Source organism: Perca fluviatilis, chromosome 14 (assembly GCF_010015445.1).
Source record: "Perca fluviatilis chromosome 14, GENO_Pfluv_1.0, whole genome shotgun sequence".
Taxonomy (NCBI): Eukaryota; Metazoa; Chordata; class Actinopteri; order Perciformes; family Percidae; genus Perca; species Perca fluviatilis.
Window position 1 is genome coordinate 13,388,085 of NC_053125.1, and position 18,126 is coordinate 13,406,210.

General features: G+C 39.5%; 1 protein-coding gene across 3 annotated transcripts; it reads left to right on the plus strand.

Moving 5' to 3' along the window:
- Positions 1-16: 16 nt before the first annotated feature.
- On the plus strand, positions 17-11,873 carry LOC120573470 (myozenin-2-like). 3 transcript variants are annotated; one of them, XM_039823216.1, is made up of 7 exons: positions 17-1,725; positions 1,818-1,839; positions 2,549-2,638; positions 3,477-3,643; positions 5,248-5,392; positions 9,149-9,332; positions 10,618-11,873. In XM_039823216.1, the coding sequence occupies exons 3-7, from the start codon at positions 2,557-2,559 to the stop codon at positions 10,841-10,843; spliced, it is 804 nt and encodes a 267-aa protein (XP_039679150.1). In that variant the 5' UTR covers positions 17-1,725; positions 1,818-1,839; positions 2,549-2,556; the 3' UTR covers positions 10,844-11,873. The 3 variants fall into 3 exon arrangements, with proteins under 3 accessions (XP_039679150.1, XP_039679149.1, XP_039679148.1); XM_039823215.1 differs by having other exon boundaries at positions 17-1,839; XM_039823214.1 differs by lacking the exon at positions 1,818-1,839.
- The last annotated feature ends 6,253 nt before the right edge of the window (positions 11,874-18,126 follow it).

Below are 18,126 nucleotides of genomic sequence, written 5' to 3' on the forward strand. Positions count from 1 at the left end.
TGAAGCTTTTTGTATGATGTGTTGTCTTGAATAGTCACTCGCTCTGTATCCAGCGGAGGGGGGTTGGGAGGGTTTGGTGGGGACTTGTTGCCATGGTGACCACCCGTTACATAATAACAGTGGGTACCTACTGTACAGTAGCTGAAGCATTAGAGAATGAGAGATAAGGACACGGATGGAGATGCTAAACAGAAATTATTTCCCTACCAATTTAGATTTTATAAACACTGTGTGGGATTCAAATGCTATTAAAAGGGTGGAGACACAGTATGAACAATCATAAAGCACAACACACATAGCTTTAAAATATTTCATTTTGTGTATGGGGTTCCTGGTATAATTTTCTTCATGCCAGGCATTGCAGTATGCCAATGAACTTGCTGCTTTTAACATCCAATCTTTTGTATCCTGCAAACTCAACCTGCCTTCCTTTATTTGTCTCTTTTATTAAATTAAGAATTAAATTGAATTCAGCAAGGTCAATTAAAACATAGTGACTGGATTATAAAGTGAGTGCACCATATTAGGCTTGGGTCCCTCCTATATCACATGATGGCATTTAAAACAAATAGTATCTGATTGGCCTCTAGGCCCTGAGGGGGCTATGTTCCTGAATATATTTATTGTTAGCTGTGCACTGCAATTCTGGAGCGCTGATGAAGACAACTGCAGTGGCAACAATTTTATTTTTGATGTTTAAGCTTTGTCAGTTTCCAAGAGTGATTTCAACCCTTAGGTGCTTTTCAATTCATGTATAGTTGTAAGTTGCAAGATTGCAACAGATTATTGCTCTTTTTATAGGCGAGTTAGTCAAATGTTGCAACTTACCTTTACTTCGCACATTCTCAGGCAGTCATGGTGACTATAGAAGAGGTGGCAGGCCAAGCAGGAGTCATATAGACCGGTGGTTCCCAACCTTTTGTCAGACGCTGTCAGGTGAACTCAAGTACCCCTTCATCGACACTACCCATCACTTTCTAAAGTGTGTCTATTTGAATTAATTGAAAACTAGATGTCATATTAGAATATATGTATATTTTGTTTGTTTTTTTACAAATGAACTAATGTTTAGGTCAGTTTGGTTAAGTTTACGTTCATGCTATCGTACTACCACTTGGATTTGCAGAAGCTGGACGTACAAACTAGTTCTATCACTTTCACAATTGTATTAACATTTATCATTAAAATAACATTTATCCTTAACTTGTAGCCAACTATTTTATCATTTTCTACATAACCTTTAGCTACAGTAACTGTTTTAATTTATCTGATGGAGTGCTAATTTTTTATTCAAATTCTTTAGAATTTCTCCCACACTCTTAATCAGCTGCAGCCCGTGTGGTATATGAACTCCTGATTTGAAATCAGTCATATAGCTCCTCCAGCTTCTGTAACAACACTGGCAGGAAGATAGATAGCTAGATGGAGGGCAAAGTGAGCAGTAGTGGCAGTGCTCTAAATTTAGTCACCCCTCCGCTTGTGAACTAAATACCAATGACAACAGTCAAACTGACACCCACCCACTCATTCGGTCACTCAGTCAGTCGGGTCGGATACAACCCCCTCTGCCCACCCTCCCCACGACAAGCCCCAGTGCCGGGGAACACAAGCACCCACACGGGTCACACTACTAAGTCTGAACCTCTCGCCTCTCACCTTCCTGACTTCCTACCCTGAGGAGACAGGCACAACTTGAGACTCCGCCCTGAGGGTCCTTCAGGACAGGTAAGCGTTCACTCGGGCCTCTCCACGGGTGTGCTGTCTAGTTCTAACGTTACACTTCCACTTTGAATCACGATTCTCACCACCACCTGCAGTTGCTCCCTCATCATTTTCCAGGTAATCACACAGCTTGCCTGTTCTATTCTTTTAAATTATTTTTATATATGTTTTTGATAAACCCATCTCCTATTGACTTATTGCTTGGCATTTTTTTGGAGGTTCAAGATTTGGAAGCTGATTTCATTGAAGCTAAAAGTAAACTTTGCAAACTTGGCTTTTAATCTACTTAGCCAAAACTGTGATTTGCTATTTCGCTATAGATAGGCTATTTCGCTATAGATAGGCTCCTTTGTTCCATCAAGAAACTTTGTGAAAAGCATTTTGGATTGGAATGAAACATATGTGTTGTGTTCACTGACACCTTGGTGTAAACTTTCCGCTGTGTTATTTCATTCACTGTCTCAAGTGTTTTCTGTGACAGCACCATGGTCTCTATCTGTGTCCTTTCAGCCCACTTGGGTAATTTCAAACATATTGATTCCCAGGCCCCTGACACAGCTGGTTGCCATGTCTGAAGAGTGTGTGCTTGGCGTTTAACAGCCCAAGGTTATTTAAAGGGATGTGCTAACATTGCCCTTTTCACTGCCCCAATCACTTCTATTTGCTTCGGTGGGTCTTTGTGCGTGGTGTGGATGCTCGATGTTGGCCAATCGATGGCCAACATGCAGCCGTGTTGTCTTGCTTTTGTGTCTCGTTTTACCTTGGAACAAGGGGTACTGATGTGCTTTGTTTCCTGTGACTTTTTGCCTCACCCCCGACTCTCCAGGGGCAGCCATGTCACAGTTCTCCACCATGACGACCAGAGAGAGGAAAATGCAGGCAGCAGCAATCTGCAGGGAGGTTCAAGCCCAGGAAGGTAGCAGTATCATCTCCTCTTCACTTCCTTGTTTTCTAATCCCTGTGACCTCTCAGTTTCTCTCTCTTTCTCTAGTTGCATCCTTTCTTTGCTACTGTTTTTTATCTCACATTCTCTTCTTATCCTCACATCCTTGCTCCTTCCACCCCCCTACATTCTCTTATGACATAAACACAGATTTAACACCATAACTTAAAGTACACATTTAATTCTCAGACATATTAACTTTACTGTAAAGTTGCTCACCCTGCCAGACACAGACATGCAGTGGACACGTTCACTTTATAGAAGGTATGAGCCCACTATTTGCCAGTGCAGCAGTTGCCAACCCTCCCTTCTATGACCCTGACTATAAATAAGCAAATGAATACTTTTATGGGCCAAAGTAACTAATCCCTTTGTCGTTGTCCTTTGAACACGCTATTTCAGGGCGAGGACAACTGTGTGGCTGGGTCTGAGGGCTACTGACAGCTGAAAGATATTCTGGCAAATTATGCGCCTACCACTTGTATATAGGCCTATGACATCTCCGTGATCAGCATGCAGTAGCTAGCATGTGGCGCTAACCACAAAACAAGCACTAGACATGAATGGATTACGAGGGGAGATAATTGCTCATTCATCATATCGGCAGGAGTACCAAGTCAGCAATCCATGTAGAGGGCTTTTTGCAGCAGGCTTTTTTTCTGTGTGAATATAATTTGTGTTCAATGAGCTTTGATAGGTGGGAGAATAGGAAATAGAAAAATAAATTTGTCTTGTCAGAAATCAGATCAATTTACAAGTGTTTATTGTATACACAAGCTCTTTAGTCTTTTGTTTGTCTCTTTGTGTCCAGATACAGAGATGGATCTTGGGAAGAAAGTAAACGCGCCTAAGGACATCATGCTGGAGGAGCTGTCTCTTACCTCAAACCGGGGCTCTCGTCTCTTCAAAATGCGCCAGAGACGCTCAGAAAAATACACTTTTGAGAGCATCCAGAATGAAAACAACCAGCAGCTCAATGTAAGCAGAAACTGTGATGCAATAATCACATATGAATGAATACATACAAAAACACACATGCACGAGAAAAAAAAAATCATTGAATTCTGTCTAAATTGTTTGTTACAGGAGTAGTTCAACTTTTTGGAAAATACATAGAAACCCTTTGTTGCCAAGATGAGAATATCAATACCACGTACAAGTATGTGCATTAACTATGGAGCTCTGAAGGAGATTAGTTTAGCTTAACATAAAGACCGGAAGCAGGGAAACAGTTACAATGGCTCTGTCAATTCTTAGCAAGAAGGCAAATAATTGTATTTCCCTAACAAATGTTTTAAATACACATAAATTCACAGTAGATTGATATGGATTATCAAAACACTATTAAAACACACTTCGATAAAGTGGTTATTGTAACACGTCACACTGCCAGAGCGTGTTTTCTTCAAGCACAGTAATGTTTTCCCTCCATCACTCGAAAAACATTCGTACAATACCTTACATCCTGACAAAGAACATGTGGAAAAGATGAAGCACTTAAAGTGTTTATTTGACTCGTGCTCTCCAGACATGGAGTGGCACAGAAAAGTAGTTATAAAAGTCTTCCAGCGGTCATAAGTAGCTCTATTAATGTCCTTTTGTGTATGGGTGGGCAGTGTGCCAAGTCCGCTTTTTCTTTTTCCCATCAGTGCTTATCTTAGCCTGACCTGTTCAGAAATAAAACAATGTATGTATCAAAACTCTCATTAAAATTTAATTAAGATAAAGTAAGTTTCTCTTTGTTATATCTAATTACTTAGCAGTTATATCCTCTTTCATTTGTTTGTGTTGTGGCTTTGTATATTTTTCATTGTCCTCATGAAGTCCACAGATAAAATAATTATTATCCTCAAGGGAAGTTTTTTCGCCTCATCTTTGAAGTGAAGAGAACTCTCTGATTTGTTTATTGCTCGGGGCAAAGGAGCGATTTTATTTTAAGTTGTCAACATTTCCTAAGGAAGTCTTGGAGTAAATCATCATAAATATCTTTCAGAGGGATGAAAGCTGGATGCTTGGGCTGCGGTACATTTCATCCCAGCCCACAAAACAATGTTTTTTTAATGTTAGGGAAAAGTGACATGCATGCGGTTTCTCTGCTTCTTGTTGTTGGAAGATCGAGGTTTGTTAACTGCTTTGAGTCCACATGAAAAATGGAAAAAGTGGGGGATTTGGTTTTAATAAGAATCATTAAAACTACTATGCCACTGATTTACTGTGCATGCAACTCACATTTTTTATTTTAATTCAAGAATTCAAAATATGTCATAACACATATAGCTGATTACTGTTGCCATCTTCCAAAAATGATCCAATGTGCCATGAAATAGGAAATTGTTGATAGAAAAATATCACCATGAAGTTAACTTAATAACTGTTCTGGAGCTCTTAGATAAGAGAAATCAGTAAATGCATGTTTTTGGCAACTCCATCTGCTGAGGAGAGTGTCAAAAGCTCCAGAAAAGCTAAAGATTACTTTGTCAGCTACTGTTCCAGGTCAAAAGTGAAATTTGAATCCCAACAGATGCAAATTTGTATTTACCTTTTCTTTTAAACTTATCTCACCTCTTGGATCTTTCTTTTAGAACATAACGGTTTCTCAGACTGAGAATGGGAGTGCCACGGACAGCCGCAGCGGCGAGAACAACATGGATGTCGACCAATCGCCTACAGTGCCATCTGACACACCAGATAGAAGCATGGTGCCAAATCCAGACAGCATCGCCCCGGGTAGATAACAATACAACCAAGAGTTCAGGGACCCAAAGCCATTGCAGCAGTGATGTACTGTAGCTGAGCATAGCCTGTATAATATTAATGGACAGCGCATGTGTGACATCACCCATTGGTTTGTGGAGATCTGCTATGAGTCGTCGAGTTTGCCGTTACGGGCGCAGCCAGACTGGTTGCGGATGTGGCAATTTTAGACGAGAGGGAGGAGTGAGGGAGGAGCCACGTTACGTTACACATTTTCACTGGCAATCACATCATAGCCACACCCTAAAACACCCCCTGCTTTATCACCGATTTTAAAATCAACGAGACCATAATTAAAAAAATTTACATTCTGTATTGCAAAAGACTTAAAACTAGCCATTGAGACCATAAACTCATTATGAAAATGTTTACTGAAGTAATAAATCAAGCGAGAAGTGGGTCACTTTCTCATAGACTTCTACAGAAACTGACCTCCTTTTGTAGCCGCATGTGTCGCCCCCTGCTGGAATTCAGATAGAATGCAGGTTTAAGGCACTTCCGCATTTGCAGCACTTCGCCGAACCGGATGCTTTGTCCATTAATATTATACAGTCTATCTAGCTGAGGTTGGATCGACAAACCAGTTGACCTCGGTTCCCCTCAGTGATCTTACTTAGTCTCTGTTTCTGCAGAACAATACAACTGCTTTCCATCTATTACATCATCACACAGAAGCATTTTATCTATGATTGTCACTGTCATAAGTTGCAAGGTTTGGCTTCATTAACATGTTGGGTATGATTTTGCCATACTGAACTTCCCCTTTGTTTTTTAACACTACTGAATGTAGTACAGCTCAAGCGAGATGGTAGTGTAACGCTAGTTATTGTTAGCGTTAACTATTAACTGGTCGTTATAACACATAAGTACTTTCGGGATGTGGATAGAGTAAGAGCACGGAGACAGCTTAGACTGTGTAACTTGGTCCACTTTAATGACACTCCTCAAGCGTAGGACAACTCAAGACTCATAACAAAACGTGCTTCATCATCTCATCATATCCCTCCATCAACCTAACTGTTACTGAATGACAGGCAGGGTACAGCATGTTAGATAGCTCCCTTGTTAACTCAAGGAACAGAATACACTATGAAGCTAAAATTAATGGAAATATGTGACTTATTTAAGTGACCCTAAACTAAATATTCACAAAATAAATCTCATCTTACATTCTTCCCTTTCTTCAGATGAAATGTCCCCATTTCAATAAAGCTCATCTCACAATAGTGCTCCTGGTGCATAAACTGTGTGGATGTGCTCTCCAGAAAGCACTGGATGTATCGAGTTTTGATAAGGATTCAGCTGTTTTGTATGTACTCAGGCAGGCTTTGATCGTAAAAGAAAGCATTTTCTTCTTGCCTGGATTCTTCTGGCCTCAGGCAGAATATGATTACATGTTTTTCATTCTCCCTCTCTCTGCCTGTCTCCTTTCTTTCTCCGTCTTTCTATCATCATTCCACTCCCTTGTTTCATACTGTAGCTACTTCTCCACATTCCCATATTGCTATCACTCTCCACCTCTTTTTCCCCCTTCTCGTTACAATCAGCTTTGACCATCTTTGTTAGGAAAGAAATGTTGATTTTTACCCACGGAAGTGTTTCCTGTTTGCCTCTCGTGCCACTGATACCATCAGTGGCACTCACATCCTCCCTCGTGTCTAAATTCTGCCCAGTTGACACAAAACCAATACTGATTTAGGGACGAGTACGTCAGCACAGGGGTGGGGTTTTATTTCTGGAGCTCAGGACCAGACACCAACCTTCAGTGTCTCAATGAAGTCACTCCAGCTGTAGCAGAAATCAGGCCAGAGTGCAGTAGGTATCAAATGGTTAGGACTCTTGAAATAGCACACTCACCCGCCAATGTTCCATGCCCCTGTAATGCAAAATGTCTTTACCAGGCTATAGTGATACACAGTGAACTTGATTATAAAAGAGCTTAAATAAGACAAGAATTGATAATATGCTGAAGATTTTGAAAGTATTAGCTAGAAATTGGTAACAACATTATATGATCATTTACCATAGGAGGCATGTTCCATGCCCCTGTAATGCAAAATGTCTTTACCAGGCTATAGTGATACACGGTGAACTTGACTATAAAAGACCTTAAATAAGACAAGAATTGATAATATGCTGAAGATTTTGAAAGTATTAGCTAGAAATTGGTAACAACATTATATGATCATTTACCATAGGAGGCATGGTGCCGTAACTGTTAAAACCTTCTAAAATGTTATTCATGTGTCCATTTGAAATGTTTTGTGCCATTCTTGCGACAAAGCATAGACAAATATCAAATGTGTTTTTGATTATAGAACCATTTCTCAAAATGATGCCACATTTGAATGTTTTGGAAAGTCATCCTCTCTGGCCTTTCAGTGCTTTTTGGGATCCTTCTTTCATCTCCACACAGAGTGCATAGAGTGGGTGTGTGTGACAGTCCTTTCCCACAAAAATATCAACTCAGCCAAATGCTCAACCACAAGAAAAAAATTCTCAGAACATCTTTTACACTGTGTTTTGTAATAGATTCTCCCCAAAATCTGTAAACCTCTCCTCGGGTCTGTTTGGTCTCTCCTGCTTCCTCCTCAGGGCAAAACATAAACTCAGGAAGGGGGATTGTTCATTGTGAGCGGTTAGGACGTGACATGACGCCCTGTGTTATGTAATGCCTGAGCTTGCAAGCCCCCCTGAGTGAAGTGCTTGGCTTGAAGGATAGTGCTTTGGATAGGCCTCTCCCATCAACACACATGGTCTAGGTGGGAGAGGCATACATGCAGACATACAGACACAACACACACACACACACACACACCAGACACACACACAGGGAGGATGCCCCTTGATTTGTTTTGCTGTGAACTTTAAGAAGGAATTAAGGGCTGAAAGAAGACCAAACTGTTGAAGGTATTGCAATGTTGGGCACTCAAGCAGATATTAGGAAGTTACATATTTATAACAAAATATGTGTATATATATTAATATTTTTTATATAATGTTGTAATGTTATTTATTTAAACAACAGTTCAAGTTAATACAGCACAATACAATTTAAGTTGCACACATGAATATACTATTCTTATGGATTTTGTAAAATGTTTTTCTATTTTCTCTTTTGAAATTGAACTATTCAATTATTGTTCCTTACTCATCTGTCTTTCACTCTCTATCTCTCTCTCTCTCCCTCACGCACACACCCACCCACACACACTCACACACACACACACACACACACACACACACACACACACACACACACACACACTCTCACACACACACACACACACACACACTACTAACTAACACTAAGTACTTTAAAGCTAAGAAAAAGCAACTTCAAATGGCAATAAGAGGTACATTTTTTAACTTTAGTACCAATAAATCATGTGATGAGACATCAGTAGACTGCATGCACTCCTAATCAAGTTTATTCATACCAGCTGACCGGTCCTTGATCGCTTTATATGCTACAAAAGGGAATCAAAGGGAAGGATCAGCTTTCTTTGGACAGCATGTTTTGTTGTTGCTGTTTAAGAAATAGTGGAAATAGTTAGCAATTTAGCTCTTAAGTTTCACTTCATTACTAACCATGTGTGTCGAAATGCCCAAACCTGACTCCAGAATAAGTAAAATTAAAAAATACAAATAAATAGATGTAAAAGGAAAGGAAAAAACTATGGAAAACCCTATTTTAATCATCACTGTCTATGTTGTACACCCACTTAGGGTACGGAGGACCTTTGAAAGACATCCCTCCAGAGAAGTTCAACCGTACAGCTGTACCAAAGTCCTACCACTCACCCTGGGAGCAGGCCATCATCAGTGACCCGGCCTTGGCTGACACGCTCAACACCCACATGCCTGAGCCAGAGCCCCGACCTGACCTACCAGGGTACAAAAGTTTCAACAGGTAACAACCTTACAGGTTTAAAATGCCTATAACATGCCCACTTTAAAGAAGCAGACACATTCAAACTGGACTATGAACATTTGTTATTTAAAGGAACACGCCGACTTATTGGGAATTTAGCTTATTCACCGTAACCCCCAGAGTAAGACAAGTCGATACATACCCTTCTCATCTCCGTGCATGCTGTAACGCTGTCTGACGGCTCCAGCATTAGCTTAGCCTAGCATAAAACCTGCAGATAACTGGTTCCAACTAGCCTACTGCTCCGAATTGTGACAAAAGTGACAAAATAACGCCAACATGTTCTTATTTACATGTGATTGTGATTATAAGGCAAGAAAACAACGTAACATGAACACAGCCATCTTCTATCCGGAAAACAAACCGGGAACTATATTCTCATACAAGCTTGCTGTGAGCATATCACTCGCCCAAGTACTATATTTTTGCTCTGAGAATATAGTCTCCGGTTTGTTTACGGTTAGAAGATGGCTGTGTCTCATGTTACGTTGTTTTTTGTACACGCTGTGACTCTACAAATCACAACATGTAAATAGGAACATGTTGGTGTTATTTTGTCACTTATTCAGAGCAGTAGGATTACTGGAACCATTCACCTTCTGTGATGGGCTGATGCCGCTGGAGCCGTCAGACAGCTTTACAGCACGCACGGAGATAAGAAGGGTATGTATCAACTTGTCTTACTCTGGGGGTTACGGTGAATAAGCTAAATTCCCAATAAGTCGGCGTGTTCCTTTAATGTGAGCTTATGTACAGTATCTTTCGGTAAACAGCAGCCACTGTGACCACTAGTGGCCATTATGGGAGGATGGTAAATGTTAGACAATGGTATACAGTAGCACAAGTAGAGGAGACTCATAAAGCCTTAAAACTGACTCAGTAATGTCGATTATATACAGCAACCATATGCTACTGGTCATACAGTCATACAATTGAATACACTCCCCAAGTAGCCTTACTTGGGGAGTATATTTGATTGAGCAAGGGTGTGTTTTATTGCCTATAAATTCAATTGAGATATTGTGTTATTCAAAACTAACATAGGCTGGCTTTAATTCATCATGGACACAAATGCTGACTGAGAGACAAAGTACTGTCCATCTAACTCACAATGTACAAAAGTGTGCTTCTCACTCTAAGCAGCTGTCTCTGGTCAAAGTCTTTGCTTGGCTTTAATTAGTTGCATCACTTCAAATGTCACTGCAGTCCCTCTCATTAGCACATTATGTCTACTGTTAAAACACTGTCACCCTGTCACCTCCAGGGTGGCAACCCCGTTTGGTGGCTTCGGTAAGGCACCCAGACCTGCTCCCATCAAGTCCCTACAGGTGGAACCCCTCCCTGACTACCCAGAGCTCCAAGGGGACGCGGCAGTCAACAGACCCTCCTTCAACAGATCTGCTCTGGGGTGGGTGTCGGTGGGCGATCCAGTCCCCTTCCCTGCTGTTTCCGTTGAACCTCTGCTCATCCCTGAGTCAGAGGACCTTTGATCCCATAATGAGGTCACACAGAGATGCTGTCTACTTAGTTGCTGCACCAGACATTATGGTGGGCGGGGTAACAGTTAGGTCAGAACAGAGTCAGGGTGAAAGAAAGTGTTAAGTTACCATGTATGCAGCATGCCTTGTTTTTTCAGGGATGTTTACTATTGCACTGCTCTCACAAATGAATTAATCATCCTGTACGTTAGGCAGAGACACTACTGGAAGAAATGGAATTTATTGTATATTAATGTGCATAAGAGTATTTTATCTTGCAGACACAAGTTTTTGCTCAATAAAATGGTGTAGAATGCAACAAGTCCAACATAATGTTTTTTTCTATTTCTAGTTTAAATTTTGTCATGCTTGAGTTTTGATTTCTACCACTAAAAGGGTCTGAGATGCTTCTGTTTTTGGACATAGATACAAATCTGTAAAATATTCTACAACATGCCCCCAGGTAATAATTTCATAGTGAGTGGGTATGCGCCACACTGAAGGATCACTTGAGAAAAATGATGCTGCACCTGTGTGTTACACTCGTATGCAAACCCATCACTTATCACATCGTGTGAGAGAGAAAAGATACATGTGAACCACTGTAACAAGCCTCAAGGTTACACTGCCTGACAAATCAAATCTGCTTCACTGACATGAGCATCATGATGGATGTGTCTCTCACCTTTTGGCTATGCCAAGTTGAAGGAATGGGATTAATGGGAGGGCTGCTTGATGAGCTGTGTCCACTTCATATCTCTATCTATCTCTACAGCAATTGGGAATTTATCACAGACATAACAGGCTTAAGCAAACAGACTCGACTGATTAAAAGTTACCAGCATGTTTGAGAAGAGCTGCATAGACAATTTACAGTGGGTTAACTGTTTCTTTATTCAGCTAAACAAAGTGCAAAGCTCATTATTTTGCTTTGTCTGAAATTTCAAGTTTTTGAGTACTCCTGTCACACATACACTACAGACGAATAGGGTAAACTTTTTAACTTATAGATATCACCATTAAACTTCCCATGTTGATTACATACATTTAGACAATTCTCAATTCTTGTTTCGTTTTGTTGACATATGAGAGTCAAAGGCTTTTACAGATGGAATTTATTTTCTTTTGTATCACTCCATAAATCGGAAAATACTATCAACAGCTATAAAAAAATAATTTTTGCCATGTTTGTAGGAATAAAATCTGGTTTAAATCCGGCTATGAAAGATATACAAACAACCCCTCTGTAAAAACTTTCAGAATGTGCTGTAGATAGGAATGAAACTGGAAAGTTTGGTGTATGTAAGTGCTACTGAAGTGAAGATTTCTACCTCAGGGTATGAGAACAAAAACCTAATTTTGAGAAAACTGCCATAAGAGATATGTATAGTAAAAGTCTATACATTTTGCAAGACACTACAGGTGAATTGGGTAAAATATTTTAACAAATAGATATTACCATGAAACTTCCACAGTTGATTACTTACAATAAGACAATTAATTATTGTATTACAAGTTTTCTGAAAGATTATGTTTAAATAGGAGGCATTATCTAATGCTAACTGAATTGACAGGAGAAATCTACAGACGCAAACACATGCTATCTATTTTGGATGTCTTCTTTCCACTAGTCTGACAGAAGACATGAAAGAAAAATTGCCCAAAATCTTAAAATTGACCAGTGCATGTCTTTGCCTGTAGTGTCACGCCTTCATTGTATGTACTACTTCTTTCCTTAACAAAAACATAGCAATTTATAATACTAATGTGTCTCTTTATTGTCTTAAACACTGCATATTTTTGACTGCTTCTTAACCAACAGTGATATTTGAATAACTGAAGAAAACCTGAGGCACTGGAGGAGGTCAAATATTTCACAGCCCTTTTTCACCTCTTTTAGTTTTCCGTTTACATTATCATACTCTTCCTGTGTAATCACTGATCATTGCAGTCCAAGGTTAAAGCCAGGGAGCCTATTGTAACATCTGGCCAGCGACTACAGATGAAAACTTGCCTTTTGGCTAAATCTGGCACATTTACAGAAATGTTTATTAATATGCACTGACCCTTTCAAATAAAAATAAAGATAAAGAAAAGAGCATATCCACTCGTTTTACTTGTGACGGCAGATTAAAAGTGCTTTGCTCGTTTGGAGTATTAGGTTGCTTCTATAGTAACTGTAGGTTTGGTGTAAAATGTACCATCACGAGAACCTTGATTTGACAGCTCAAGTCTGATAGATCAAAATGTGATGTGAGGGATACACAATGATGGACAGTCTGGAGGTCAGTTAGGATTACTTTTAAATAAGGAGGGTCGGATCTCACTGTAGGTGTAGCTGTCAATCACTGTTAACAGCGTGTTGTATGTTAAATAACATGGCATAGTGATACATGACTGAGCTTTGACATCAGATAAGTAATGGGTCTGATTTGCAAACTGCGTAATAGACGGAAAATAGTTCCTGTAATGAATCAGGCTGGATGTCAGTCCTCCAAACCAATATCTGCTTATTGTGGGATTTTCTCAATTTCCTATGAAAAAAAAACACTCTTTTGTTATTCTGTTTGTGATGCCAAGTCAGTGACATATATTATATCATCTTCATTCAAATCCAGGTGTTTTTACACTTTCACCCACAGTTTAATAATAACACTGTAATAGATGCCACTTGATCCTGCAAATGCCTGAAGAGTTTAAACAAAAATCCTAACATTTGGTGAAATCGCTCACAACATTTGCATTCCAATGAGAACTGTGGTTAAGCAGGGGAAATGCTTTTCTCGGTTTGACCAGTCTGAATAAGAGTTTATGTTTTATTTTGTATTAGTTATTGACATCTTTTCTTTCTGTAAAAATGAATTAGTAAATGCTTCTTAGATTTCCCTTCAGCCAAAGTCCAGCATCAGCATTCCTCGCCTCTGTTGGAGACCCTCTGGAATGTGTAGCCTCTTCATGAGAACGGTGTGTACAGCACACTGGCCAGAATCTGACAGTGCCAGTAGCTCTGCCGAGTACCACAGTAAATATTGAGCAGTGTTTATCAAAGGCAGGCATGAACTCTCTTTGAACTTTGATTGTAAGCCATTATCAAAATGCAGCAACGGAAATATTATTGGCAGGGAATGTAGCGGGGGCTGAGGGTTAGGGAGCCAGACGATTCGATTATTAGTCTCTAACTGCAACCAGTTTCCCCTCAGGCGTGTTTACTTTGGCATGAGATGGCACAGCAGGCACTGGACACTGGATTATAAGCTCCACAGCTTGCTCTGGACAATGGGGTGGCCTAGTGGTTGGAGTGACTGTCCCATACTGAAAGGTTAAAGTTATTGTAGCGTCCTTAAGCAAGGGACTAAACCTGTCATGCTTAGTCCTTCTAAATCGCTATGGATAAGAGCATCAGGGAAAGTGAGGTGATAACACGGTGAAGCCTCAGCAAGCTCAAATGCAGAGCAATCCTTTAAAAAATTGCTTTTAGGGAGGGAGAAACGGCACACACACCTGATAGGAATCTAAGACTGGAGTGACCACTGGTTACTTAAGAAGAAGCCTGATAAGATAAGAACATGTTTTTTTGTGTTCAAAAGGTGCAAGAAGTGAGAGAGGTGTCAAATTTGACTTGATTTCATCATTCATCGCCTGTGTTGTACCCTGTGACCAAGCTCAGTCTATAACTGAGCAGCTGGCCTTCAGCATCTTTATCAGCAGTTAACAATGGGCTCTGTTGCTGTTGCATTCACTGTTGTGTTTTAAAGCTAAAGTCCCTCGGGTTTCCATCTGCACACACAGCACTGAACACAGAGTGTGCAGCATGATGCAGCTAAAAGGTTGAGCCACATGACCAGCCAATATCCCAGAAGGTTTTCTTTTAGTATGCACGGTTCGAATGAAAAAACAAAAGTGTTGTGAAAGAATGAAAAAACTGCAAGGGCACTGAGCAGTAGAGGGAGACATATGGTTCTATCATAGGTTTTGCGGCGGGGGGGGCATTTTTTTTTTTTTTTTTTTTTTTTTTTTTTTTTTTTTTTATTTTTTTCCCTCTGCCTTTTTTGAAATTTAGATTAACTTTGTTTTTTGTATTTAAAGTGACCTCCTGACAAAAAAAAAAAATCCATAAATGGCTGAAAAGTACTGCTAATGGTGTGTCAACATTTTATGTCTTTCTCATCTGATGGCACGATGGATTTGCCCAGCCTGATGGATGTGTGCAGCAGACGGTCATTCTCACAGTAAAGTGAAAAGCCCAATAGGATATCTAAAAATATGAGTCAAAATAAAGCATCCCAGGGGTCAGTATGGTGGTGTTGAGTTGCCGGTGAGGTGAGGTGAAGGGTGTCGGGGTACACATTCCACTACTGAAATAATGACGCAATGAGTTGAACTCTGGTTGGCTCAGAGAAAATGTTCAATCCATCAAGTGTCAGTAGGGGGAATGCCTGCATTTGTGCACGTTTATCGTCAAACAATGATTGTGCAAGTTAAATTCCAGAATGAATCTCTGATCTCTTCATACAAATAATTATGGAAATATGTTGAGCAATGTCTACTCATTTTCATCAAATGCAGAGAGGTTAACTACACAAAAATTCACCACTGTGGAAACCACTTTATGGAAGGATGCACACAGCTAGGCTAGTAATTAGCCTGTTTGGACAAATGAACATTCAAGACTGTGTTCCTGTTTACTTGCAAAAGCCCTCGAGACCAATTAGAGCTGTGTTCTCTCACAGTAATCCAGTAGCTGACTTTTAGCTCAGGGGGCTCATCTGTGTTCCTGACTAGTCAATATTTGTTTCTTCTTCTCTTTGGTTATTAGTCAGTAAAGAATTATTAACTTACAACTGCTAAAACAACTAGTAAGTAAACAAACTAAAAACTAAAAACGCTCTTTTCTCATTTAATATAGCTGATAAAGAGCAGAAAATAGCTTTAAATGTCCTTAATTTGAAAATAGAGAAAATAACCCATTTTGATAATGTTGCCAGGGAGAGAATAATTAATGGACCTTATCTTAGTCAATGATGGGTATTACGTTCCCTAACAGACAGCAATGAGGCGATAGCATGCTTTTCCTGTGCACTGCAGCTACCGTGGATACGGCAAACACAGCAGTGAAATATATCACAGTCACCCCTTTGGCTGCACTCCAGAATTAATGTAACATGGTCAATTGCCAAAAAGTGATGCTTATGTCATCTGCATTTCTGCAGTAAAACAATGAGCACAGTCCAACTTAGGGGTTAGAAAGAAAATAAGAATTACAAATGGATAAAAAGTCAAATATATGCACACAGAACAGTCTTTCCTCTTGGTTGGACAAAATCTCTTACCTGCTCCTACGATATATTTTAATATGCACCCTTGTTGGAACATCATGCTGTGTTGTGTAAATCATCATGATAGCACACAAGTACCATTCCAGTGAAAAATATACAATGTAGACAAGATGTTAAGTAAACTTTGTTGTAATTAATCAGTGAGTGAACTCTGTTTTCTGTGTGCTCTTATTTTGAAATTTCACTGCACTGAAATGAATTTCCAGATGTCACAACCAAGAAATAGACTGGAAAGTGGTTGAACAAAAAGTCCTCACCAAGAACTATTTGTTCTTGAGGAACATGAGGAGTGGTTTCGTTTAGAAAAAGTCATCATTAACGGATTATAATCCCCGGCTAAATATAGCAGGAGTTGCTTGAGGGGCGTCACCTCCTCCATGGCCCCCATTGTGGCGTTGAAGCATGTCTAATCTCTTACGTAACAACTGGGCATTCACTACTGTGTGGTTCCTCATTAGTAGTAATTCAATAGCAACACAACGAATGGTGTTCACAAACATTACAAGCTTTGCTTTGTTCAGTCATTCCACTTTGTGCAGTTTTTGCAGAAAGTGACAAAAGGGCATTTTTATTTAAATTGAGCGACCTTGATTGACAATCTCAGTTTGAACTCACACACAAATGTATCTTGACAAATATCCATAATTTGTTTGTGTTTATGTGCATGGTCAGGACAACTTGTGTCCTCATATGACTTTTCATTACAAGCTCCATTTGAATAATTTGCATTTCCCATGATACATCCAGGTTTGCGTGCGCGTACACAAACATGCACACAAACTAGGGCATTTATTATTACCCAGACTGAGACAGGAGCAGATTAAGTTCACATTTTAATTAGACACTTTATGAATTTTGCAGATGTAGATGAGATCAGCAGCACAATAAGCTGTAGCTCATTAAAATGTATGTTTTATTACAGTATATCCCCATCAGAAAGTGTTTAATGAATAGATTCTTGCTTTGTGATTAATCAGATACATTTCTAATATGTTTTGGAATTGTTGCCCCACTTTCCCTTTGTGTTCCAGGGCTGTAAAGTACAGTAAATATGGATTGAAAAGCCAGACAACAGTGCTAAAAATATCCCACTTCAACTGGAACAGCACATTTGGGGTGAAATGGAATTTCGCTGCCTAGTGACCCAATCAAGATCATCTGTAAATCTATCAGACAAAAAAAGCATTGGCAACCTGGTGGCTGTGTAGTAAGAGAAAAAGCTAAATAAAACACATCACATTAAAAGCAAACTTGACTCCTCAAAGTTGATATGTACTAGTGTTGTTGTTGGTGAAAAAAAAAAAAAAAAAAAAAAAAAAAAAAAAAGGTTTTTTTTAGATTTTTGATTTTTTTTTCTTTTTCATTTGGTGCTTTCTCAAGGTGAGAAGTCAGGGCAATGGCACCAGCTCTCAGCAGGACATTTACTGTGTGCGCTGTCTCCTTGCAGAGCTGGCAAAGTCTCGCTAATTAGTCTTAAATTAAAATGCCCTTCACAATTGCATCAAACTTGTGTAGGATCAGTGGTTGGCTGGACTGTTGGATTTCAGTTTAAGAACAATCTGATTTAATCTAAGTTATAATTGAAATACTTGGGGTGGCTCTATTTATTTTCGTAATTATTTCATTTCAGTTTTCTTATATTTTTTCTTTACCTTTTTTAAAAAAATTTACTTTTATTTCTATTTGTTCGCTTGATACAAAATACACATTGATATGATGGCGAAGTCTATAAGTAACTAACCAATACAATTCTGTTAAAAAAATAAATAAAATCATATCCAATAACCAATGAACCACTACTCTGCAGAAGTCATTTAAAGTGCATGCCAGCCAGGCAATGATGTGTCAGTGCAATGATACAGTCATTTTTAGACTTTTGGCTCAGAGTAAGGCTGCAATGCTGACAGGGCGCAAATGGTCAGATTCACAGCTAGATTGCAAGCTCACCACCGAGGTCAG

What these genes read in the sequence shown, in the direction of transcription:
- LOC120573470 (XM_039823215.1), top strand. Translation starts at nt 2,557, where the DNA reads ATGTCACAGTTCTCCACCATGACGACCAGAGAGAGGAAAATGCAGGCA. An exon ending in AAAACAACCAGCAGCTCAAT is followed by an intron (nt 3,644 to 5,247) that starts GTAAGCAGAAAC and finishes TCTTTCTTTTAG; the next exon opens with AACATAACGGTTTCTCAGAC. An exon ending in GGGTACAAAAGTTTCAACAG is followed by an intron (nt 9,333 to 10,617) that starts GTAACAACCTTA and finishes TGTCACCTCCAG; the next exon opens with GGTGGCAACCCCGTTTGGTG.